Below are 25,007 nucleotides of genomic sequence, written 5' to 3'. Positions count from 1 at the left end.
GATCTTGCCTGGGATCAGTCAAGTGGTGGAGTTATCTGATAGCCCGTTTGGGGCTGGAAGATCCAAGACGGCCTCCTCTACATGGCTGGAGCCAGGACCAGCTGCTGGCTGGGGTGCCTCACTCGGCTCTCCACATGGGCTCTCATTTTCAGTGAGGCTAGCCTGGACTTCTTTGCCATGGTGGCCTCAGTGTTCCAGAATGGGAGAGTAAAAGCTGCAAAGCCTCTTATGGCTCAGGTTCTGGGATTCATACTCCATCACTTTCTACTGATCAAAGCCAAGATACAAGGCCAGCCCAGGTTCAGGGGTGGGGAGTGTGTGCGAAGAAATTAATGCTCACACTGCAAACAGGCACAGACACAAGGGAGGTGTGATTCACTGGGACTATTATTATAACAACTACTACAATGAGGAATTAGTTTGTGGGCACATTAAGTCTGAGATACCTCTTAGACATCTGGGTGGAGATATCGAGTAGGCAGTTGGATAAATGAGTCTGGAATAGAGGAGATGGGTTCAGGCTAGGGACAGTATAAATTTGGGAATAATCCTACACTAATTGGATCCATGAAACTTCAGGAGATAAACAAGAGGGGGAGTGTAGATAGAGAAAATGTTTTAAGAACTAAGTCCTGATGCATTTCAACCATAAGAGGCTGGACAGATGAGAGACCAACAAAGTCGACTAAGGAGATAAGAGAAAATGGAGGAAACAGTGCCATTCTGGAATTAAGGAAAGAAAGTTTTGTAAGGAGCAAGGAGTAACTTAATGGAGTCAAATTCTGCAGCTGATAGACTGAGCAAGATTAGGACTGATAAACGACCACTCCATTTCCTACAATGGAAATCACTGGTGAGCTTTATAAGAGACATTCTGGTGAACTGCTGGGGCAAAAGCTTGATTGCAGTTGGTAAAAGAAAAGATGGGACACATGGAGACACATGTTCAGACAAGCTTTTCAGGAGTTCTGCTGGGAAAGGGAGCAGAGAAATGAGATAAAAGCAAGAGGGAGACGTAGGGTCAAGACAGGAATTTTTTCCCAACATTTTATTAATGAAAAATTTCAAGCACACCAAAAAGTTGAAAGAATTTTATACATTGAACGCATAGACCCACCACCTGGATTCTTCTGCTAACATTTTCCTATACTTGCTTTATCACATATATGTCCATCTATCTATCTATCCAGCCCCAAGACAGGTTTTAATTTTTTTTAACACTGACACATTACAGCAAGACTGAAGGTTTCTGGGAAAATTCAGTGGGTGGAGCAGACTGCTGATGCAGGAGCAAGTTAGGGGAAGGATTATGAACACAACGGCCTGAGTGGGAAAGAAGGGCTGGGATCTAGCGTTAAGTAAGGGGTTGGCCTTCAAAAAGGAGCACAGACAGAACAGTCATTGTTACAGGAATGAAGGCAGGGCACAGGGGCATAGATGCTGGAAAGTTGGTGCATGAGGGTGTGGGAGCTTGTGGAAGTTCTCTTCTAATGAAGTCATCAGCTGAAAGTGAACACAGGGGGCAGAGGAAGTGTTGTAAATTAGAAGGGAAAGGAAGGGGCTTCCCTGGTGGCGCAGTGGTTAAGAATCCGCCTGCCAATGCAGGAGACACGGGTTCGAGCCCTGGTCCGGTAAGATCCCACATGCCACGGAGCAACTAAGCCCACGCGCCACAACTGCTGAGCCTGTGCTCTAGAGCCCACGAGCCACAACTACTGAGCCCGCGTGCCACAACTACTGAAGCCCGTGCGTGTAGAGCCCGTGCTCCACAGCAAGAGAAGCCACCACAATGAGAAGCCCACGCACCGCAACGAAGAGTAGCCCCCGCTCGCCGCAACTAGAGAAAGCCCGCATGCAGCAACAATAGACCCAATGCAGCCAAAACAAACAAAATAAATAAATTTATTAAAAAAAAAAAAAAAGAAGACGAGAAAGGAAAAAGGTGTGAAATAACCTTCTAGGAGAGTGGGAGGGTGAATGGTCTAAGAAATACAGGAAGATTGCCAAGTGACCCCGGGGGGGTCCATCTGAAGTTAATGGTCAGGCATTTGAAACAAGACAAGTTTTTGAGTTTTCCTCAGCCCTATTCAGCTGCGTGGGTGCAGGTGCAGGGTCAAAGAGTTGGATTTAACAATTTTTTTTCCAAGTGAATACAGAAGAGGGGCAAAGAAGTTGAGGATGCACATAAAAGAATGACAGTAATGCTGGACCATGGAATTTAAGCCACACAAAGAGGGAAGTGAGGAAATGATAAGGGTAAGAGACAATGGAAAGGTGGTGGGATAAATGGATGGCAGGTTCCAAAAGGGTCAAAGAATTGCTGGAGTTGGAATAGTAGAAGAGCGGGCTGGAGTCGAAGGTGGCAATCAGTAAGCAGGATGCTTGAAACTGAGATTATGGAGGGGCTGAAACTATTGGAATGATAAGGTCAAGGCTATGGCCATGGGAGTGAGTGGCTGAGGTGAGGTAGAGGAAAAGTTTATTGGGGGAAAAAAGATCAGGGAACTGAGCAGTTTTTAAAAACAGCTTTACTGAGATATACTTCACATATCATATAATTCATCCATTGAAAGTGTACAATTCAATGGTTTTTAGCATATTTACAGAGTTGTGCCAATCCGTCACTAAAATCAATTTTCAAACATTTTTATTACTCCCCAAAGAAACCCATATCCCTTTACCATCAATTCCTATCTCCCCACATTCCCCAGCCCCAGGCAGCCACTACTCTACTTACAGTATCTATGGATTTGTCTCTGGACATTTTATATCACTGGAATTTTATAATATGCGGTACTCTGTGACTGGCTTTGTTCACTTAGCATGATGTTTTCAAGGGTCACCTTCACTGTTAATACTGGAATGATTAAAAAATTATGATTCTTGGTGCTGTACAGAAGGACAGTGATCCAGAAGTTAAAAACCTTCACGGAAAGAGGAGTGACCCAGTGTCTGTAGATGTCTGCCAAAAGGAGGGGAAGAGGATGGTACAGTCTGATGAAATCAGAGTCAAAGTCAGCTCAAATAAAGAGAGGTTTACTCCGGGGAGTCCAATGAGAGAAGATGACAAGGCTGGCTATAAGGAACCAGAACCAGAAAGTCAAGAACCAAAGTTGTACCCCCAGGGCTACCAGGCTCTCTCATGTCTGCCTCTCCTCTGGCCACCCCTTCCCTCTCCCTCACCTCACCCGTCATGGCCTCCGAAGCTCCGACACTCCACAGCCTTTCCTTTCATGCATGTTACGTTGTCATCTAATTGATTTTATCTCCAGGTCCTAAATTTCCAGGACAGGGAGTGTGATTGGCTTGACCCAGCTGGCATCCCCCTGGATATGTTGTCCATTCCCGGTTCAAGTCAGTCATGGCCTGAGTGGTCATGGTGGGGTCATGAGACAACACAGCAGCTCAGGCAGTGGGTTGAGATCCTCTCAGAACTGATGTGACTGAGGAGAAGAGAAGCCGCCTCACTGGCTCCCTGAGGAAGCACAAACACCAGAGAAGAAGGAAGGGCAGCTGCGCTCAGATGTCCCCGGTGACGCTGCGGTGGAGCTCAGTGCTCCATGCTGCCTGCGGGATACCCTAGCCTGGGGAGCAGTTTCTGGCTCTTCCACACCTCCCCATCCATCCCGGCAATAAACCCTCACTGCTCCCACACACTCATCTGGGCATGCAGGATTCTGCCTTGATGCCTGAGAAAGCCTGATTAATACACTCTCCTCTCACAAACCAGTGCTGGGGGATTTGCTGAGGCCTTTTCCTCTCATTTCACAGAAACTTCAGGAGAGAGAAATTGAGGTCAGTCCAACCACAACCCTGCCAAAGCCCCTGAGCATCAGCTCAGTCCCTCAAACTATGTTTTTGCCTTTTAGTTTGAGACTTTATATATATATATACATATATATATATATATATATATACACATATATATATGTATATATATATACATATATATATATATACACATATATATATGTATATATATATATGTGTATATATATATATGTATATGGACATGATGTATTGGGTAGAAGGAACTACTGTAAATAGGCTATGAGGTGGTAGGGTGTGGGGTTTGGAGAAGCATTCTGTCTGTAGGTCCCATGATTAGGTCTTAGTCTTTTCATGAGCCAGTACATCTGGACTGTGAACTTCAAGTGCTTCTCAGTTGTTCCCCCCTTAGTTGGGGACATGACGGCTAGGGTGGACTGGAGTTGGGCATTTCCCTTCTCCCACGTGGAAAGCTGGAACTGGCTGGAGTCGTATATTTATTTTTTAATCATAATACTTTATAAAAATAACCCTCAACACCCCTCCCCCCCACCCCAAATTTGGAGAGTCCTTTCCTCTTTTCTTATTTTCCTCTCGAGAGGCCCGTGTACCGAAAAAAAAAAAACAAAATAACTATAAATAAAAATATATATATATATACATATATATATGTATATATATATATGTGTATATATATATATGTATATGGACATGATGTATTGGGTAGAAGGAACTACTGTAAATAGGCTATGAGGTGGTAGGGTGTGGGGTTTGGAGAAGCATTCTGTCTGTAGGTCCCATGATTAGGTCTTAGTCTTTTCATGAGCCAGTACATCTGGACTGTGAACTTCAAGTGCTTCTCAGTTGTTCCCCCCTTAGTTGGGGACATGACGGCTAGGGTGGACTGGAGTTGGGCATTTCCCTTCTCCCACGTGGAAAGCTGGAACTGGCTGGAGTCGTATATTTATTTTTTAATCATAATACTTTATAAAAATAACCCTCAACACCCCTCCCCCCCACCCCAAATTTGGAGAGTCCTTTCCTCTTTTCTTATTTTCCTCTCCCTCTCACTGTCGTCTCTTTTTATATATATATATATATATATATATATATATATATATATATATATATTTATATATAAAGTCTCAAACTAAAAGGCAAAAACATAGTTTGAGGGACTTCCCTGGTGGCACAGTGGTTAGGAATCCGTCTGCCAATGCAGGGGACATGGTTTCGATCCCTGGTCTGGGAAGATACCACATGCCGTGGGGCAACTAAGCCCGTGCGCCACAACTACTGAGCCTGCGCTCTAGAGCTCACGAGCCGCAACTACTGAGCCCACATGCCACAACTACTGAAGCCTGTGCACCTAGAGCCCGTGCTCTGCAACCAGAAGCCACCGCAATGAGAAGCCCAAGCACCTCAATGAAGAGTAGCCCCAGCTCGCTGCAACTAGAGAAAGCCCGTGCGCAGCAACAAAGACACAACGCAGCCAAAAATAAAAATTAATTAATTTTTAAAAAAGTAAATGGATGGAGAAAGATATACCATACTAACACTAATCAAAAGAAAGCAGGGGTAGCTATATTGATTTTGGACTTCAGAGCAAGGAAAGTTATGAGAGATAAAGAGGGGCATTGCATAATGATAAAGGGGTCATTTCTCCAAGAAGATATAACAATCCTTACCACATAGATCCTACCAACAGAGCATCAAAATATGTGAGGCAAAAACTGATAGAAATGTAAAGAGAAATAGATGAATCTACTATTATATCTGGAGACTTCAACATTCCTCTATCAGAAACAGGTCCAGCAGGCAGAAAATCAGTAAGGACATAGTTAAACTCAGCAACACCAACAATCACCATCAATATGATAAATATCGATAGACTACTTCATCCAACAACAGAAGAATATATATTCTTCTCAAGCTCATGTGAAACATTCACCAAGACAAACCACATTCTGGGCCATAAAACACATCTTACTAAAATTAAAAGGATAGACATCACACAACGTCTGCTTTCAGACTCCACGGAATTTAACAAGAAATCAATAATAGAGAGACAGCTGGAAAATCCCCAAGTACTTGGAGATAAAACAACACACTTCTCAATAACACACAGGTCAAAATTCAAGATAAATTTTAAAACATTTTGAACTAAATGAAAATGAAAACACAACTCATCAAAATTTGTGGGATGCAGCAAAATTCGTGCTTAAAGGGAAACTTATAGCACTGAATCATATGTTAGAAAAAAAGATTTAAATTCAATCATCTAAGATTTTACCATAGGAAACCAGAAAAATAAGAGAAAATTACTGGTTCGTTCTGTTTTGTATTTGCTGCACCACGCGGCATGCAGGCTCTTAGTTCCCCGACCAGGGATCAAACCCGTGCCCCCTGCAGTGGAAGCGCAGGGTCTTAACCACTGGACCACCAGGGAAGTCCCTAAGAGAAAGTTAAATCCAAAATCAGGAGAGGAAAATAAATAATAAAAATTAGGGCAGAAATCAATGAAATTGAAAACTGGAAATCAATAGAGAAAATCAACAAAACTAAAAGCTGGTTCTTTGAAAAGATCAATAAAATCAATAAACTTTTAGCTAGACTAAGAAAAAAAGAGAAGATGCAAATTTCTAGTATTAGAAATGAAAGGGGACATCACTACAGATCCCTGGGACATTAAAAATAATCAAGGAACACTATGAACCAACTCTATGCCCACAAATATGATAACCTAGATGAAACGGACCAATTCCCTGAAAGATACAATCTGTCAAACTCACACAAGAAGAAGTGGGCAATCTGAATAGGACTATATCAATTAAAGAAATTGAGTAAATGATTAATAACCTTTCAAAACAGAAAGCATCAGACCCAGATGTATTCACTAGTGAATTCTACCAGACATTTAAGGAAAAAATTATACCAATTCACTATAATCTCTTTCAGAACACAGAAGCAGAGAGACTACTTCCTAACTCATTCTATGAGGCCAGCATTAATCTAATACCAAAACCAAAGACATTACAAGAAAAGTACAGAACAACATCTCTTATGAACACAGACGCAAAAATCCTCAACAAAACATTAGCAAATTGAATCCAATATGTATAAAAATTATACATCATGACCAATTGAGATTTATCCCAGGTATACAAGGCTGGTTTAACATTCGAAAAGTAATTAATGTAATCTATCACATCCACAGGTTAAAGAAGAAAAATCATATAATATCAATAGATGCAGAAAAAGCATTTGACAAAATTCAACGCCCATTCATGAGAAAAATTCTCTGTAAACTAGGAATAGTGGGGAACTTTTACAACTGAATAAATAATATCTACAAATCATATGAAGTTAACATCATGCTTCATGATGTTAGTAGGAAACTTGAGGTTTTCCCACTAAGATTAGGAACAAGGTAAATGTCCCCTCTTACCACTGCTTTTCAACATCATACTGGAAGTCCTAAATAATTCAATAAGACCAAAAAAAGGAAATAAAAAGGATACAGATTGGGAAGGAAGAAATAAAACTGTCTTTGTTTACAGCTGACCTTATCATCTATGTAGAAAATCAGAAAGAATCAAGGAAAAAAATTCTGGAAATAATACATGATTATAGCAAGGTTGCAGGGCACAAGGTTATTATTATTTTTAAGTCAATCACTTTCCTATATATCAGCAATGAACAAGGGGAATTTGAAATTAAAAACACAATACCGGGTGGCGCAGCGGTTGAGAGTCCGCCTGCCGATGCAGGGGACACGGGCTTGTGCCCCGGTCCGGGATGATCCCACATGCCGCGGAGCGGCTGGGCCCGTGAGCCATGGCCGCTGGGCCTGCGCACCCGGAGCCTGTGCTCCGCGTTGGGAGGGGCCGCGGCGGTGAGGGGCCCGCGTAAAGAAAAAAAAAAAAAAGAAATGTGCAAAAGATCTGAGAAGATATACAGACAGAAAATAAGTATATGAAAAGATGCTCCACATCATACGTCATGAGGGAAATGCAAGTTAAAACAACAATGAAATACCACTACACACCTATTAGAATGGCCAAAATCCAGAATGCTGATAACACCAAATGCTGACAGGATGTGGAGCAACAGGAATTCTCATTCATGGCAGGTGGAACCCTAAGGGCAGGGGAGTCTAGGAACTGTAGGAGTCAGCTTTCCTACATCACCAACTAGAAGAGGGTGAAATGACCCAGGATGAGAGAGCCAATCCATAGTATTCACTACACCCTCCATAGAGGTGGTACCAAATTACACTTTGAGCAACATAGGACCTTAGCAACTCTTTGAGCTTTGCCAATTCAATAAATGAAAAACATTACCTTACCGTTTTAATTAGCATTTCTCTTACTTTTGGAGAGGTTGAGCATCCTCTCTTACAGACCATTACAATGTGCATCTCTGTGAATAGAATTCAGTGGGAGTGCTGCCCCCTGCAGTTGGGCAACATGGTGAGCCTGTGATATAGTTACATACAATTTGAATTTCCTTCTGTGAATTCTTTAGATCCTTTGCCCACATGCTGGCTTTTGTTTTTTTCATGATATATTTAACTGGAAAGATACATGGGACCTGAACATATGGCATCTTCAGTGCCAGTTTTCCAAAACTACACCTTACCTAGTGTGATGGCTAACTTTGCATCAACATGACTGGGCTAAGGGATGCCCAGATAGCTGGTAAAACATTACTCCTAGGTGTTTCTGAAAGAGATTAGCATTTGAATCTGTAGACTGAGTAAAAAAATTGCCTTCACCAATGCTGGTGGACATTATCAAATCCACTGAGGGCCTAAATAGAGCAAAAAAGCAGAGAAAGAGTGAATTTGCTTTCTGCTTGAGCTGGGACATCCATCTTCTGCTGCCCCTGAACACGTGAATTCCTGGTTCTCGGCCTTTGTACTTGGACTAAGAATTATACCATTGCCCCTCTCCACTCCTCCCCTTCTCAGGCCTTTGGGTTTGGACTGGAACTACATCTCTGGCTTTCCTAAGCCTCCAGCTTGCAGACAGCAGATCGTGGGACTTCTTGGCCTCCATAATTATGTGAGCCAATCTCTCATCGTAAGTCTCATTCTATACACCTATACCTATCCTATTGGTTCTGTTTCTCTAGAGAACCCTAATACACCTAGTGACCCAACAACTTTTTTCCCTTTGTGTCATCTCCCTCCCCGGAGATGGTCCCAGTGAAGGGTAGGGAGAAACAACCTCAACTTGAAATGTCACAAGCATTTCAAGTTCTGTAGCTCTAGAACTTTAAAATTAAATTGTATTCGAAGTGCTTCTCCCACACAGGTTTACACGAAATTCTATTTTGCCTCCTGCCTGCTGCAGATTTAATTATGAATCATGCTGGATGGACGCATGAGGACATGGTGTGCCTAGTGAGCTGGGCAGCCATTCCCTCCTGCTGGGCTTGCGTTCTTGTGGTTTATAACGACTACTTAGGTGAATAATAACCTCACGTTCATGCCAGGCCTTTTGGTCTCTGCTGATGACCTAGAGAGGCTGGAAGCCTGAGATTTCAAATTCATCAGCAGGCCTTTTAAGCCTGGTCAATCAGTCAGGCCACACAGAGCCACAGAAAGTACAAGCTGCTGATGCAGAAGGACCCAAGCACTCAGAGGACTACACCATTTGCCTAGAAGTGTGAGGTGGAAATTTTTTTCTCTTTAAAATGTTCACTTGCTACGGGGCTTCAGGTGCTCAGTGGCAAGGCCAGCTAACAAGGAGTGCACTTATGGACTTTCCTCTAAGCCCTCATCTGATGCACCAAATTCCATCATTAGGTATTCATTCCTTTGGCTTAAACCTTCCCACAGTAACCTGGCACTCCCTCCTGACTTGCTGATTATTTTTCTCTTGGTCAGGCTCCAAGTGTCCTAGGCATTTTTAATTCCTTCCTCTCTTTGTACCCTCGTCCCCTCCCCCATCCAATTTATCATGAAGGCACCTTGATTATTCCTTCAGAGTGTCTCTGGGGAAGGCCTGCTGGAGTGGGAAGAGTACTGGTTGTGTGACCTTGAGCAAGTGATTCAAACTCTGACCTTCAGTTTCTCCAACTATAAAGTGGAGCTAACAACATCCTACCTCACAGGGCTTTTAGTAAGGATGAAAAATAATTCATGGTTTTATTAAAACACACACACACACACACACACATACACACACACACACAACACCACTTCCCTAGAAGCCTCTTTGGCTGACTAGTGTCAAGCCTAGTGATTTATAATATTCTTTGCATATATTATAAGACGTACAAGTAATGTATGGTTTTATAAAAATGAGATCATATTCCATATTTTGAAAAGAGAAATGTGGCCCAAGTTGTTCTTTTCTGCTCCCTCCTCCACGACCCTAATTCAGGTCATTATTCATTTCTGCAAGAGCTTCTTAACTGTCCTTTCTATAACCAGCCCCCCTCCCCTTCCCCACCTGAAGTTTCTCTCTCTCCAAAACACCCTCCTCCCCGCTGCTGCTGCTCAGATTAATTTTTCTAAAACACTCTATAGATTATAACTTCCTCATGCTCAAAAATCTTCAGTGGTTCCCACTGCCTTTGAGTACTGAGTCCAAACTCTTTAGCCTGGCAATGACGGTTTGGGACTGACCCAAACCTAGTCCAGTTCAACAAGCATTTCCCCAGTGCCCACCATGTGCCAGTCTCAGGCTTGGCACAGGGATGGGGATTGGCCATGACTAAGAATTAGTCTCCTCCACCACCTAGTGGGGAGGCAGACAAAGAACAGATATTTTCTGTTATGCATGGTAACGGTAGGATAAAGGTAATCCCAAGGAGCTATGAGAACTTGGGAAACCATCTACCTTTCTGGTCATGTCCTCAACTCCTCTCATCCAAATCATCCCTATTCTGTGTCCTGCACGTATCATGGAGACTCTTTACCCACAGGTGGGTAGGGCCTGGTGACTCAGATAACAACACTGAAAAAGCACCTGCCGTCCATTATTGCTTTTGTTTATTGCACCATTGCCAGGACTGCATGCTCTTCAAGGGCATCAACAGCAGAATAGATTACTCAATTGATACGTTCACCCCGAACACTGCACAGTAATGGGAATGAATGGGCTGCAACGACATGGAACAACATGGGTGAATCTCATGGACATAATGTTGAGTGAAAGAATCCAGAAACGGGGGGCTTCCCTGGTGGCGCAGTGGTTGGGAGTCCGCCTGCCGATGCAGGGGACACAGGTTCGTGCCCCGGTCCGAGAAGATCCCACATGCCGCGGAGCGGCTGGGCCCGTGAGCCATGGCCGCTGAGCCTGCGCCTCCGGAGCCTGTGCTCCACAACGGGAGAGGCCGCAGCAGTGAGAGGCCCGCGTACCACAAAAAAAAAAAAAAAAAAAAAAGAATCCAGAAACGGAAGAGTACATACATAGCATTGTGATTCCAGTCACATATATTTGAGTATAGACAAAACTAATCTATGGTGTTAGAAGTCAGGACACAAAAGTTTCATGAAAAAATGCTTACTCTTATTACATATGATGGGTTCTACTGCTTCTTTTCTGTTCTTTTTTTTTTTTTAAGTGCTGGTTATCACTCACTGAATTGACCCAGTGAAGGATCAAAACATACAATCTGAAAAATACACTGCTCTAGCATCTCCATTAGAAAAAGCAAACTAGGCAGTCCACCTACAACCCTCACTTTTTCCTCAAGCTACTGCCTCATGCCATGCTTTCCCTCCACAAGAGAGCTTTTGCCCACACTTCTGTCCCTCCTCTCTCCTTCTTTCTTCAACCCCCACCAGCTAATCTTGACTTATCCACTACAGTGAATCCACTCTGGTCACCAACAACCTCCATGTGGCTAGTCCAGAGGTCACTTCTTGCCAGCTCTGACTCTGCTCTTCAGTGGCATTAACCACCTCTCTTGGCATCTCTGATGGTTAATGCTATGTGTCGACTTGGCTGGGCCACAGTGCCTAGGCATCTGGCCAAACATAGTTCTTGATGTTTCTGTGACAGTGTTTTTGGATGAGATTTACATTTAAATTGGTGGACTTTGCGTAAAGCAGATTGTCCTCCATAATGAGGGTGGGCCTCATCCAATCAGTTGAAGGCCTGAAGAGAACAAATGGCTGACCTCCCCTGAGCAAGAGGGAATTCTGCCAGCAGACTGCCTTTGGACTTCACCTGCAACACTGGTTCTTCCTGGTTTGTCAGCAGGCTGCCTTTGGATTCGAACTTCAACTCTTTCCTCAGTCCTCACCTAACTGGTCTTCCCCCATCAGATTTTGGATTCACCAATCTTCTGCAATTGTGTGAGCCAATTCCTTCAGAAGAATCTTTCTCTATATATTCACATCCTATTGGTTGTTTCTCTGGAGAATGCTGAATAACACAACATCTAACTCTGTACCTTTTGGTTTGCTCCTGATTCTTATTTACTTGATAAATATAAATAAGGTTTAAGAAAGGAACCAATATTTATAAATTGAATTATTATTATTCTGTCTCTTTAAGCAACCCATTTCCCCAGAGTACCACTCTCTGACTAAGCTCAGTGGGGAAGTACCTCCATCATCAGGTTTCTGAATGCCCATCTTCTGCCCCCAGTGGGTTCACAAGGTAGCTTTCTGGACTCCACTTCCTGCTTCCCACATCTTGACCTGCTAATTGGTGGAATGCCTGCCACTTACTAGTTATGAGATTCTGAGCAAATTATTTACCACTCTGCTTCAGTCTCCTCATCTGTAGAATGGGGACAATAGAAGTACCTACCTCATAAAGTTGTAGTGTGGGTTAAATTTAAATGCTTAGCACACAGTAAACATTAAATAGATGTTTGCTAAGTCAGAATTCTTTCCTCTAGAACACCAGAGTCATCTCAAAAGCCTCCCACTTTGTCTCCTCTTTAAAGGGCTGTATTAGTTAGCTATTACTGTATAATAAACCATCCTGGAACTCAGTGGCTTGAAACAATTGCTCATGAGTCTGTGGACCAGCTGTGTGGTTCTGCTGCTGTAAGCAGGCTTGGCTAATCTCACCTGGGCTCACTGATGTATCTATAGTCAGTTAGCAAGCAGGTCAGCGGGTGGCTGGCAGGTCTAGGATGGTCTCGTTCATGTCTGGCAGTTGGTTGGCTTTTGGCTGGGCAGCAGGGGTGACTAGGCCATGATGTTCCAGCAGTCTAGCCTGGGCTTGTTTTCATGGACAAGGCAGTGTGCCAAGAGAAAGAACAGAAGCATACAAGGCTTCTTGGGGCCTAGGTGTGGTCCACCATCACTTCTGCTGCATTCTACTGGCCAAAGCAAGGCTGGTCCAGATTCAAGGCCTGGGGAAACAGACTCCACGTTCTATTTTTTTGAATTTATTTATTTTATTTATTTTTGGGGGCTGCGTTGGGTCTTCAATGCTGTGTGGGGGCTTTCTCTAGCTGCAGGCTTTCTCTAGTTGCAGCAAGCAGGGGCTACTCTTCATTGTGGTGCGCAGGCTTCTCATTGTTGTGGCTTCTCTTGTTGTGGAGCACGGGCTCTGGGTGCGCGGGCTTCAGTAGTTGTGGCATGTGGGCTCAGTAGTTGTGGCTCACAGACTCTAGAGCGCAGTGTCAGTAGTTGTGGTGCACGGGCTTAGTTGCTCCGCGGCATGTGGGATCTTCCCCAACCAGGGCTCGAACCCGTGTCCCCCGCACTGGCAGGCGGATTCTTAACCACTGTGCCACCAGGGAAGTCCCAGACTCCACCTCAGACCGGGGCGCGAACCCGGTTCCCCTGTATCGGCAGGCGGATGCGCAACCACTGCGCCACCAGGGAAGCCCCAGACTCCACCTTTTAGATGGAGGAGGTGCAAAGTTATATTACAAAGGGTAAGGATACAGGGAGGGATGAGCATGGCCAGCTTTGATATAAAACTACCACTAGAGCATTGATGCCTGGTGTGGAGAGTTCAGAATACACTTGTCAGTTGAGGAAGTAGGAGTATCATCTGCCAGTTTTGAGGCCAGGTCAAAGTGGATTCAAAGGCCAGCTCCACCAACTATCTGTGAGGCCTTTGGATGATTTATTCCACCTCCCGGAGCTTCAGTTTCCTCATAGGGTTGTTGTGAAGATCGAACAAGGTAATGTAGGGAAAGGGCTGAGCACACGCAGTTGTTGAGTATTCACTCGTAGACTGAATACTCAACAACTAGAGCTCAATCATTCTTAGAGCACAAGGCACATCCTGGGCTCTGCTGAATCCTGCCTCTGCTTCCCAAGGCTGAGAAGGAGATGGAAACCAGGCCAAGCGGGAGCATGATTTCAGATGGGGAACCATGAAATGGCAACTACAGAGTAAAACCTTAATTATAGTTCTTTGGGAAAAGAAGTGAGGAATGCAATCTGGTGGGCAGAGGGGAGGGGGCTGAGGAGGAGGATGTGGGGGGAGAGGAGAGATAGAGAGAGGTCCAAGAGGGAAAAGCTGAGCCATCAGACTGATGTTTTCTTGTTGATGTGATTACAAAATTACTGTGTGTTGACACAGTTTAAAAAATACACAGATTTATGGGCTTCCCTGGTGGCGCAGTGGTTGCGCGTCCGCCTGCCGATGTAGGGGAACCGGGTTCGCGCCCCGGTCTGGGAGGATCCCGCATGCCGCGGAGCGGCTGGGCCCGTGAGCCATGGCCGCTGAGCCTGCGCGTCCGGAGCCTGTGCTCCGCAACGGGAGAGGCCACAACAGAGGGAGGCCCGCATACCACACACACAAAAAAAAAAAACAAAAAAAAAACACAGATTTGAGGGCATTATGCTAAGTGAAATAAGTCAGAAATAGAAGGACAAATAACATGTGTTCTCACTTATATGTGAAATCTAAAAACAAAACAAAAAACCCAAATTCATAGATACAGAGAACAGACTGATGATTGCCAGAGGTGGGGGGTAAGCGAAATGGGTGAAGGGGGTCAAAAGGAACAAACTTCCAGTGATACAATAAATAAGTCATGGGATGTAATATACAGCATGGTGACTATAGTTAATAATCCTGTACTGCATCTTTGAACATTGCTAAGAGTAGATCTTAAAACACCTCATCACAGGAAAAAAATGTGTAACTATGTGTGGTGATGAATATGAACTACACTTATTGCGGTGACCATTTAACAATATATACAAATAGCAAATTATTATGTTGTATACCTGAAAGTAATATAATGTTAATGTCAATAAAAACAAAACAAAACCAAAGCAAAATACATAGACTTTTCCACTCATAATCCCACCAACCAGATATTATGGCTGATATTTACATGAGCCTCAGTGTGTGCCCACACTCTCACAAACGCTTCCTACTCCCATGACTCATGTGATAACCCCAGGAGCAGGAACTGCTAGCCCCACTGCATAGGGGAGGGGTGGAAACAGGAGCACAGAGAATTTAAGTAAATCACCCAGGCCGTCACATCTGGTAAACAGCAGAGTCTGGATTCAAATCCAAGCTACCTAGTGCCTTAAGTCTTGCATGTCACCAGCAGGGCACAGCACCACCTGGGCACAGGTGACACTTGGTGTATTTCCTTCCATTTTCTTTCACTTCCTGGAAACTGTACCACTATTTTATTACTTTTTTAAAGGCTATTTGAAAAATTAGTACTATTTTATTTTTTAGTACTAATCCCAGAAGAGTGAAAGTTTATGTGGCTTTCTTCCCCTTCCCATCTTTTTTTGTAATTTGTAATTTTGATATATAGTCAGCCCTCCATATCCATGGGTTCCCCATCCAAGGATTCAACCAACCAAGGATTGAGAATATTTGAAAAAAAAAGTCCAGAAAGTTCCAAAAGCAAAACTTGAATTTGCCACGTGCCCAGCAACTATTTACATGGCATTTACATTGTATTAGGCATTATAAGTAATCTAGAAATGACTTAAAAGTATATAGGAGGATGTGAGTACATTATATGCAAATAGTGAGCCATCTTATACAAGGGACTGGAGCATCTGTGGATTTTGGTATCTGCTGGGGGTACTGGAACCAATCCACTGTGGATACCAAGGGACAAGTGTAACTTCAAACTTATAGAAAGGATGAAAGACTAGTACAAGACGCTCTCAGAAACTCCTTACCTATATCAACCAGTTATTTACCATTTGCTTTCTCATTTTCTCTCTTCATATAATTATTTGTATGTGTGTATGCATTTTTCTGAACAATTTGACATTAAACTGGAGACATTATGGTCTTTAACCCCTAAATGCTTCAGTGTGTATTTCCTAAAAACAAAGGCATGCCCATCCATAACCACAGTACAAAGAGCAAACTCAGGATATTTAACATTGTAACAATACTATTATCTGTAGTCCATATTTAAATTTATCAATCAGCCGTGTGTGTGTGTGTGTGTGTGTGTGTGTGTGTGTGTGTGTGTGTGGACGTAATTTTTTTCCCAGTCCAGGATCTAAACCAGGATCCTGCACTGCATGTAGCTGTCCTATCACTTTAGCCTGCTTTAAACTGGAATAGTGTCTCAGTCTTTGTCGTTCTTTCTTTTTTTAAATGAAGTATATTTGATTTATAATATTGTGTTAGTTTCAGGTGTACAATACAGTGATTCAATATTTTTGCAGATTACACTCCATTATAGGTTATTTCAAGATAATGGGTTTAATTCCCTGTGCTACACAGTATATATCCTTTTGCTTTTTCTTTGTCTTTCTTGACGTTGACATTTTTTATGATCTAGGCCAATTATTTTATAAAATGTCCCTCGATTTAGTTTCCTTCTATTCTTTTTTCTGTGCAAATGTATACATACATATTTTTAAAATTAGGATCATATAGTACTGCTATGCTTTTAAACTTTTCATTGAAGTATAACACAAATACAGAAAAGTGAACAGATCCTAAGTGACAATGAACACACGTGCTACCAACAGCCAGAATAAGGGAAAAAACATGACCTGCCCCCAAAGAATCTTTTTTTTTTTTTTTTTTTGCGGTACACGGGCCTCTCACTGTTGTGGCCTCTCCCGTTGCGGAGCACAGGCTCCGGACGCGCAGGCTCAGCGGCCATGGCTCACGGGCCCAGCCGCTCCGCGGCACGTGGGATCCTCCCGGACCGGGGCGCGAACCCGGTTCCCCTGCATCGGCAGGCGGACGCGCAACCACTGCGCCACCAGGGAAGCCCCAAAGAATCTTTTTGACCTCCATCAGTCCCTAACCCCCAACCCAAGGGTAATCATTATCTTGACTTTTAAAACAGAGATTAGTTTTGCCTAATTTTGTGCTTTATATAAATATATTCAATTTTGACTCTGCCACTTTCTCTCCTAAAAGAGAGAAGTTATTTAACTTATTCAAATCCACTCACGAGGCTGCTGTGAGGACATAAAGGTGCCTGGGAAACCCCTGCAGAGCACCAAACACATGTAGGTTCACTATTGCTGTTATTGTTAATGTTCTCAATCTTTGCCCTGAATTAAAGTATGAGGAAATTATAAACTCTCATGCTGGCGTTATTATTGAAGTCAAGAGCATGAGCTCTTAAATAGAGGGATCTTTGCCAAAGAAAAGCGAGTCAGGGTGAAACAGAAAACAACGGAAAATAAGGGTTTGTGGAAGGGTATAAATAAGAAGCAAAATGTTTCCAGGTTGGACCAGCCTTATTCCCAAATTTACCTGATTATAGGACTCATCCGGAGAGTTTTTAAAAATACAGATTCTTATCAATGGGTCCGAAGTGGGGCCTTGGAATCTGTATTTTTAAAAGATGCTCCGGTAATTCTTATGATCAGGCAAGATTTGGAAACAGTAGATTCTGAGGAAAGTGGAAGAGCACGGACTCGCTCCCTGGGATGGCTGGGAGGAGTCAGGTAACTCAATGTGGAAACAGTCATCACCATTCACTAGGCATCTACTAGGTGTCAAGTACCAAGCTCAGCATGTTCCTACAGTATTCATTTAATTGTCACAACAATCCTAAGAGACAGAGATTACTGTCCCAATTCTACAGATGGCCTCAGAGTTAAATGACTTGCCTGCGATAATGTACAGGAAGATATCCAGGTGTCTCCAATTTCAAAAGTCTTAGGAAGTACCCTAAACTGACAGGTCAGAATACTCAGCTCCATCCATTATGACAGGTCATCTATTATGCACGTGAGTAACACCATACTCATCACTTTACAGTTTTCAGAGCACTTTTAAAAAAGTGTTATTGGGGTATAATTTACGTACCATAAAATTCATCCATTTTAAGTCTGCAATTCAATGTTTTTTAATATATTCACAGAGTTGTGTAACCATCACCATGTTCAATTTTAGGACATTTCCATCACCCCACAAAGAAACCTTGTGTCCATTTACAGTCACTCTCCATATCCTCCACAGCCCCTGGCAACCACTCATCTCTTTCTGACTCTATGGATTTGCCTATTCCGGACATTTTGCATAAATTGAATCATACAATATGTGGCCTTTTGTGTTTGGTTTCTCTCACTTAATGTAATGTTTTCATCCATTTTGTAGCGTGTATCAATACTTCTTCAATTTTTATGGCCAAATAATATTCCATTGTATAGATGTGCCACATTTTATTTGTCCATCCATCAGCTGATGGACATTTGGGTTGTTTCTGCTCTTTGGCTATTTTGAATAATGTTGCTATGAACATTTGTGTACAAGATTTTGCATGGACACATTTTCGTTTCTCTGGGGTATATACATAGGAATGGTATTGCTGGGTCATATGGTAACTCTACATTTAGTCATTTGAGGAACTGGGAGGGTCCCTCAATGGCTGTGCCATTTTACCTTCCCACCAACAGTGTATGAGGGCTCCTTTCAGAACACTTTTACAAATACAAACAACCCCAGAGATAGGCATCATTACTAGTATCTTCCCGACAAAGACACTACGGGGCAGAGAGGGGACGTGACTTCTCTGCTATGAGGACTGGGCTCCAACCCTGGAACTGCCCTCCTTCCTTCAGGAAACCTGACTTTCAGGCCAAAACAGTAGGTCTTTGAGAAGTGATGAGGTGATGGGCAGAGAGAAAGAATCTGCGGGTACAAAGCCTTGCTATGGAGATGGAACCTTCAGTTTTAGGAATGGAGACATCAAAGCCACTTATGTTTTTGTTTTATTAGGCAACAGCCAGAGCCAGGTTCTGACAAATTAATGATGATCAAAGTGCTCTGACAAGATGGAGTGACCTGCAAACATTAGCCATGAATTATTCACAACTGGGTGTTCTTAGCTGAAGGTGAGGAGGCTGCCAAGGAGTAAAAGAAAGCTAGGCCCTCACTACCCCCTCAGCTTGTATGAGCCTGGGCCCTCCTGCAGGACTCAGTTTCTCAATCCAGAAAATGGGGCTAGATAGGAGCTCTCATCCCTTTATGCTCATAGGCCAGGACCTGGCAACCTGAGTCCTGTTCCAATCAAGGCAGCATACCCAAGCTGCCTCCACCAAACAATAATTAATAATACCAACACACAGTTCAGGGGTCGACAAACATTTTCTGTAAAAGACCAGATAGTAAATACTTTAGGCTTGAAGGCCAAATGGTCTGTCATACTCCTCATCTCTGCCACTGTAATGCAAAAGCACCATAGAAAATACATAAATGAATGAAAGCAGCTGTCCAGTGAAACTTTCTTTGTGGACACTGAAATTTGACTTCTGTGTAATTTTCATGTTATAAAATATTATTCTTCTTTTGATTTTTCCCTACCATTTAAGAACATAAAAACCATTCTTAACTCCTGGACTATATAAAAACAGGTGTTGGGACTTCCCTGCTGGCTCAGCGGTTAAGAATTCACTTGCCAATGTAGGGGACACGGATTCAAGCCCTGGTCTGGGAAAATCCCACATGCCGCGGAGCAACTAAGCCAGCGAGCTACAACTACTGAGCCTGCGCTCTACAGCCCACGAGTCACAACTACTGAGGCCGTGTGCCACAATTACTGAAGCCCATGTGCCTAGAGCCCATGCTCCGCAACAAGAGCAGCCACCACAATGAGAAGCCCACGCACCGCAACGAAGAGTAGCCCCCGCTCGACACAACTAGAGAAAGCCCGTGCTCAGCAACGAAGACTGAACGCAACCAAAAATAAATAAATAAATAAAACAAAAACAAAAAACAGGTGTTGCCTCAAAATGTTAAACATAATTACTATTTAACCCAGCAATTCTGCTAAGTATATACCCAAAATAAATGAAAACATAAATCCACACAACATGTGTACATCAAAGTTTATAGCTATTCATAGCAGCCAAAAAGTAGAAGAAAAACACAAATGTCCATCAACTGATGAATGGATAAACAAAATGTGGTATAACCATACAATGAAATATTGTTCAGCCATAAAAAGGAACCAAAGTTTGATATATGCTACAATACGGATGTGCCTTGAAAACATGCTAAGTGAAGGAAGCCAGACAAAGATGGCATATGTATGATTCCATGGATATGAAATGTCTCTGGAAACAGAAAGCAGAGTTGTTGTTGCCTGGGGCTGAGGGGACTGGGGCGGGGGAGGCTGATAACTAAAGGGTTCTTTGGGGCATGACGAAAAATTGATCATGGTGATGCTTGCACAACTTTGTGAATATACTAAAATCTGCTGAAGTGTACATTTTCAATGGGTAAATTGTGTGGTATTTGAATTGTATCTCAATAAAGCTGCTAAAAAGGAACCACAGAAGTAATGCCGTAGTTTGTTGACCCCTGACATAGCACACAGTTGCTTAGCCTCTCACAAAGCACCTTTCCTCATGTTGTCACAACCAGCCAGGCATTTGCCCCTTCAATGGCTGAGAAAGCCAAGGCTCAGAAATGGTACTGACTAGGACACAGGTAACCAATGGTGAGATGTGAGCAGAACCCAGGTCTTTGGACTCCCTGTCCAGTGCTCACTGCAGCACAGACTTTCCCAGAGTTACATTCAGAGACTGGGTAAGTCACTCCTCAAAGCCCCAGGGGAGAGGAGATGACAGAGGGGACCCCTCCCTAGACCTGTCCCTCCCTGCTGCACCTCTGGCGCCAGCTTCCTCCTCTCTGCACCCCCTATCCCCCCCTCCCTCCTGCCCCGTGCTCTTCCCTGTCCCTTTCTCTCCTTTCCTTCTTAGAACCACTGGGCAAGGCTCTTCCTCCTTACATCTCACTCAGGGTGCTGGGAGGGCTGGGGGTGGGGAGGAGGACAGGGAGGCTTCTCCAGAAATTCAATCCATGTGACGTATTTCGAAAAGGGCTCCAAAAGGGTGAGGAACCAGTCCAAGGTCACACAGCAGATATCAGACCTTTGACTTCCTTGATATTTTTGAGAATGAAAAGAGAGAGGGTTTGGGGCTTGGGTAGGGTTTGAGGTGAGCCAAGCCCCATCCCGTTCCTGATCTTTCTCTACACAGCACCTCCCCCGCAAAACTCTCTCCTCTTTCATACTTTCAAAGCACCGACCACTACAAGAGGGCTTTAAAAAATATTAAAATATTAATTGTAGAAAAAATATTAATTGCAGAAAAATCAGGAAATACAGATAAAGGGAATAAGGATCATCTTGGTCTCACTCCTCAGATGTAAACATGGAGGTGACCATGGGGACTATTTTGGGTGACTCTGGAGCCAGCGCCTGGCTTCAAATCCTGGCTTCATCACTCACCATCTGCGTGACCTCTGGCAGCTCATTTCACCTCTCTGACCTCAGTTTCTTCACCTGTAATATGGGAATAATAACAGCACCTACTCAAAGAGTTGTGTGACAATTAAATGAGGCTATAAAAAGCACTAAAAACAGTGTATGGCCCATAGCAAGCACTCAATACATCATTGTATTTTCCCAGTGATTTCCTTCCTACATATTTTTCCCTAGAAAAATGAGATCATTCCGTATCCATCACTTTATAATTGATCCCTCCGCTCCCCTCACCGTAACTGAATTATTAACATCTTTCCCTAGCATTAGAAATCCTTCTATAGAACATCTTTTTTTTTTGGTCTTGCTGTGCATGGCTTGTGGGATCTTAGTTTCCCCACCAGGGATTAAACCCGGGCCCTCGGCAGAGAAAGCACAGAGTCCTAACGACTGGACTGCCAGGGAATTCCCTAGAACATCTTTCTTAAAATAGCATATGCATATGTAGTATTCCATCTCCTGAAGTGGGATACTTGGGTGTGATTTTTGTTTCCCCACCACCAAACATGTTCCTCATCTTTGACCAATTACTGCTTCAGGACAAATTCCTAGGGAATTCGTTGAGTCAAAGGATGTGCAGGCATTTCAGGCTTTTGGCACATAATCATCAAACTGCCCCTAAGAAACGTTATGAATAGTTTCACTTCCGCCAGCTTGGAAAAGAAGGCCCCATGCCCTCCAATGACTTGTCTCCTCTTACCATTTAGAAACATCATTTCCAACTTGACCTAAGAGAAGTATTGTTTGCTGCCATATTTTGATTTGCAGTCCCAACTCTTCCTAATGGAACTCAGTTTAGGCATCTGCTCAACCCCATGACTCCTCTGGGTGGCCCTGGACTGGACATCAACCTCTCTGAACCCAGAAATCTCAGTTATAATTCCCAAATAAACCCTTGGTTTCTTAAATGAGATAATATATGTAAAAATTCAACCCCAAGCCACATTCTCATTATTTGAAATAGGCTGTAGGGATTTCAGAAACAAGGATGGCATTTCAGGAGAGCCCTGTAAGTAACTGTGGTGCACATGGGGAAACTGAGGCCTGGGAAGGGGAAGTCTTCCCAATAAGAAAAAGTCAGAAACATCTAATAGAAAAATGGGTGAAAACATGAATAGGCAACTTAGAGAGGAAACCTAAATGTGTGCTACTAGGCAAAGAGATGTTCAAACTCATTAGTTATCAGGGAAATGCAAGCCAAACCAAGAGGAGAAACCAAGTCACCGACTAGCAAACATTAGGAAGTTGGATAACACCAAGTGTTGGTAGGGTGTGGGGAAATGGGACTCTCATGTGGCACTGCTGAGTGTAGACTAAGACCCTGAAACCCAACAATTCCACTCCTGGACAAATATCCCAGGGCCCTTCCCACAAGGCCGAGGATGTTCATGGCAGCTGTTGTCTGTGGTAGCTGGGAGTAGGAGATTAACTGAGTGCCCTTCACTGGGAGTAAATATGCAAAATATGGTGAAGGCACATTATGGAAAAATTATGCAACAATTCAAAACAGCTAAGCAAACTGTAAGTCAACAGAGACCTGTGAGCCAAATGTGACACATCACCTGTTTTTGTACAGCTCAGCTCAAGCTGAGAATGATTTTTACATTTTTAAATGGTGGGGGTAAAAAGAATATGTTGTGACACATGAAAGTTAGATAAACATTATTATCTCACAAGGCTCCTGTGGGTCAGGAACTTGGGAGTGGCTTGACTAACTGGCTCTGGCTTGGGATCTCTCATGAGGTTGCAGTTAAGGTGTTGCTGGGGCTGTACTCGTCTGTAGGTTTGACTGGGGCGGGAGAATCATTCAAAATGGCTCACGTACATGGCTGGTAAGTTGGTAATAACTGTTGGCAGGAGGCCTCAGCTCCTCTTAGACCACTCCATAGGGCTGCTTGAGTGTCCTCACAGCATGGTAGCCGGCTTCCCCTAGAGTGGGTGATCAATGAGACAGAAAGAGGATACTGTGATGTCTTTCATCCCCTAGGCTTGGAATTTGCACACTGTTATCCTTGCAATATCCTGTTTGTTGAGTAGGGTCACCTCTATGCAATGCAAGAGGGGAATGCTCAAAGATATGAATACCAGGAGTTTCTTACTGGCTACCACAGTAAGAAACAGAAGTGATTTATAGTAGATCCTTTTTAATTAAAAAATTAAATTCACATTCACATGAGACAACACTATACATTTGACAAAGCTACACACAAATTCAGAGGTATTTTATTAAACGGAATGGGGGAGGAGGCTAATGGGAGTGGAGGATAGGGATAAAAAGAAATGAATGAATGTGTGAATTAATAAAACCAGAGAGAAGCCTTGTACAAACCAACTAAGAGAGTGGGCTGGGCTTGGAACTGAGATGATTAATTCAACTCTCTTTACTCAAGCCCCCATGGTAGCCAACCCCCGCCAGCAAAAAAAAAAGGGAGAGAGAGTAAGAAAAGTTTCCTTGTCCAAGATCACAAGAACTCAGCCTCCCTCATCAAGTACTGCTCTCTCTGCCTGACACACCTTATTCAATTCATGGTTGACCTGCAGGGTCTTCAGAGAGCTCCAGTTCCTGGTTAAATAGAGAAGATGTTTGCCTGCGGGAAGGGGTGTGGGGAGCAGCAGAACAAGCCTGGGAAGAAAAGGCCTAGTTATTACCCAAATAATGGTGCTGGTGGATTGCTCACCCCTCCTGCCAGGGTTCCTCCTTCTCTGGAGACAAAGGGCTCTCAGAGCACAGAGCCCTGTGAACACCCCCAGATCCAGCCTGTGAGTGGTGCGAGAATCGAAACTCTCATTTCTTTAAAAATATATCCTGTGGTTCTAGGCCTTGTGACTTCTTTTATTTCTTTTAATCTTCGTAAGCTCACCATGCAAGAATTGTTATTTCAAGACGCCCAAAGAACTGAGTTAGATTGTTTTTAACTGTTTTACCTCCCTGTAAGGTCATTCATTCATTCATTCAGCAAATATTTATTGAGCACCTACTACGTGCCAGCATTAAGGATATAGCAGTGAACAAAGCAGGCAAAGCCCCTGTCCTCATGAGGGGTGGGAGTAGTGGGAACAGATGTTAGACAGTAAGCAAACAAAAAATACAACATGTAAACTAAAACGGGTTAAAGAGACAAAAAGTCATTGTGTTATCAGAGAAGCCTTATATTTGAATCAAGACCTTAAGGGTAAGAAGGAGCCAGCCCAGTGAAGAGCAGTTTTGGAGAAAAAACAGCAGGTGTAAAGGCCCTGAGGTAGGAATAAACTTGTGTTTAAGTTGATTAGGGGGGCAGGCAGGGCTCAGATCAGAGACGTCCTTGTAGCTCTTTGTCAAAAGAACTTGGGCTTTATTCTAAGTGTGAGATGGAACTGACTCTACCATTATTAGCTACATGACCTTGGGCAAATTATTTCACTCCTCTGAGCTTAGTTTACCTATCTATAAAGTGGATAATATTGGGTTGGGCGAAAAGTTCCTTCGGTTTTTAAGTAAAAATAAAAGACACACTTCATTTTCACCAAGAACTTTACTGAATAACGTATTCACCATTTTGTTCCACTACCTTCTGCCATTTTTTTTTTTTTTTTTT

At 43.2% G+C, this 25,007-nt stretch overlaps 2 protein-coding genes across 4 annotated transcripts in view; both read right to left on the bottom strand.

The window, feature by feature from the left end:
* CDH3 (cadherin 3) overlaps positions 1 to 23,270 on the bottom strand; it is a 104,502-nt gene extending 81,232 nt beyond the window's left edge. Inside the window, exons 1-2 of the mRNA XM_028477509.2 lie at positions 23,258 to 23,270; positions 21,400 to 21,453 (exon numbers count right to left, since the gene is read on the bottom strand). Coding sequence (XP_028333310.1) covers positions 21,400 to 21,402 — 3 coding nt within the window. The 5' untranslated portion in view covers positions 21,403 to 21,453; positions 23,258 to 23,270. The remainder of the gene's footprint in view (positions 1 to 21,399; positions 21,454 to 23,257) is intronic.
* Positions 1 to 25,007, bottom strand: part of ZFP90 (ZFP90 zinc finger protein) — a 70,155-nt gene that overhangs the window by 2,629 nt on the left and 42,519 nt on the right. The window contains exon 5 of one of the 3 annotated variants that reach the window (XM_028477513.2): positions 23,279 to 23,361. The exons of 1 other annotated variant lie outside the window; for it this stretch is intronic. In XM_028477513.2, coding sequence (XP_028333314.1) covers positions 23,306 to 23,361 — 56 coding nt within the window. In that variant the 3' untranslated portion in view covers positions 23,279 to 23,305. Of the gene's footprint in view, positions 1 to 23,278; positions 23,362 to 25,007 lie in introns of those variants that run through there. One more of the 3 variants, XR_008615468.1, reaches the window with a different exon arrangement.

This window comes from Physeter macrocephalus, chromosome 17, assembly GCF_002837175.3.
Source record: "Physeter macrocephalus isolate SW-GA chromosome 17, ASM283717v5, whole genome shotgun sequence".
Classification (NCBI taxonomy): domain Eukaryota; kingdom Metazoa; phylum Chordata; class Mammalia; order Artiodactyla; family Physeteridae; genus Physeter; species Physeter macrocephalus.
This window is presented reverse-complemented; position numbering and strand designations above follow the sequence as displayed.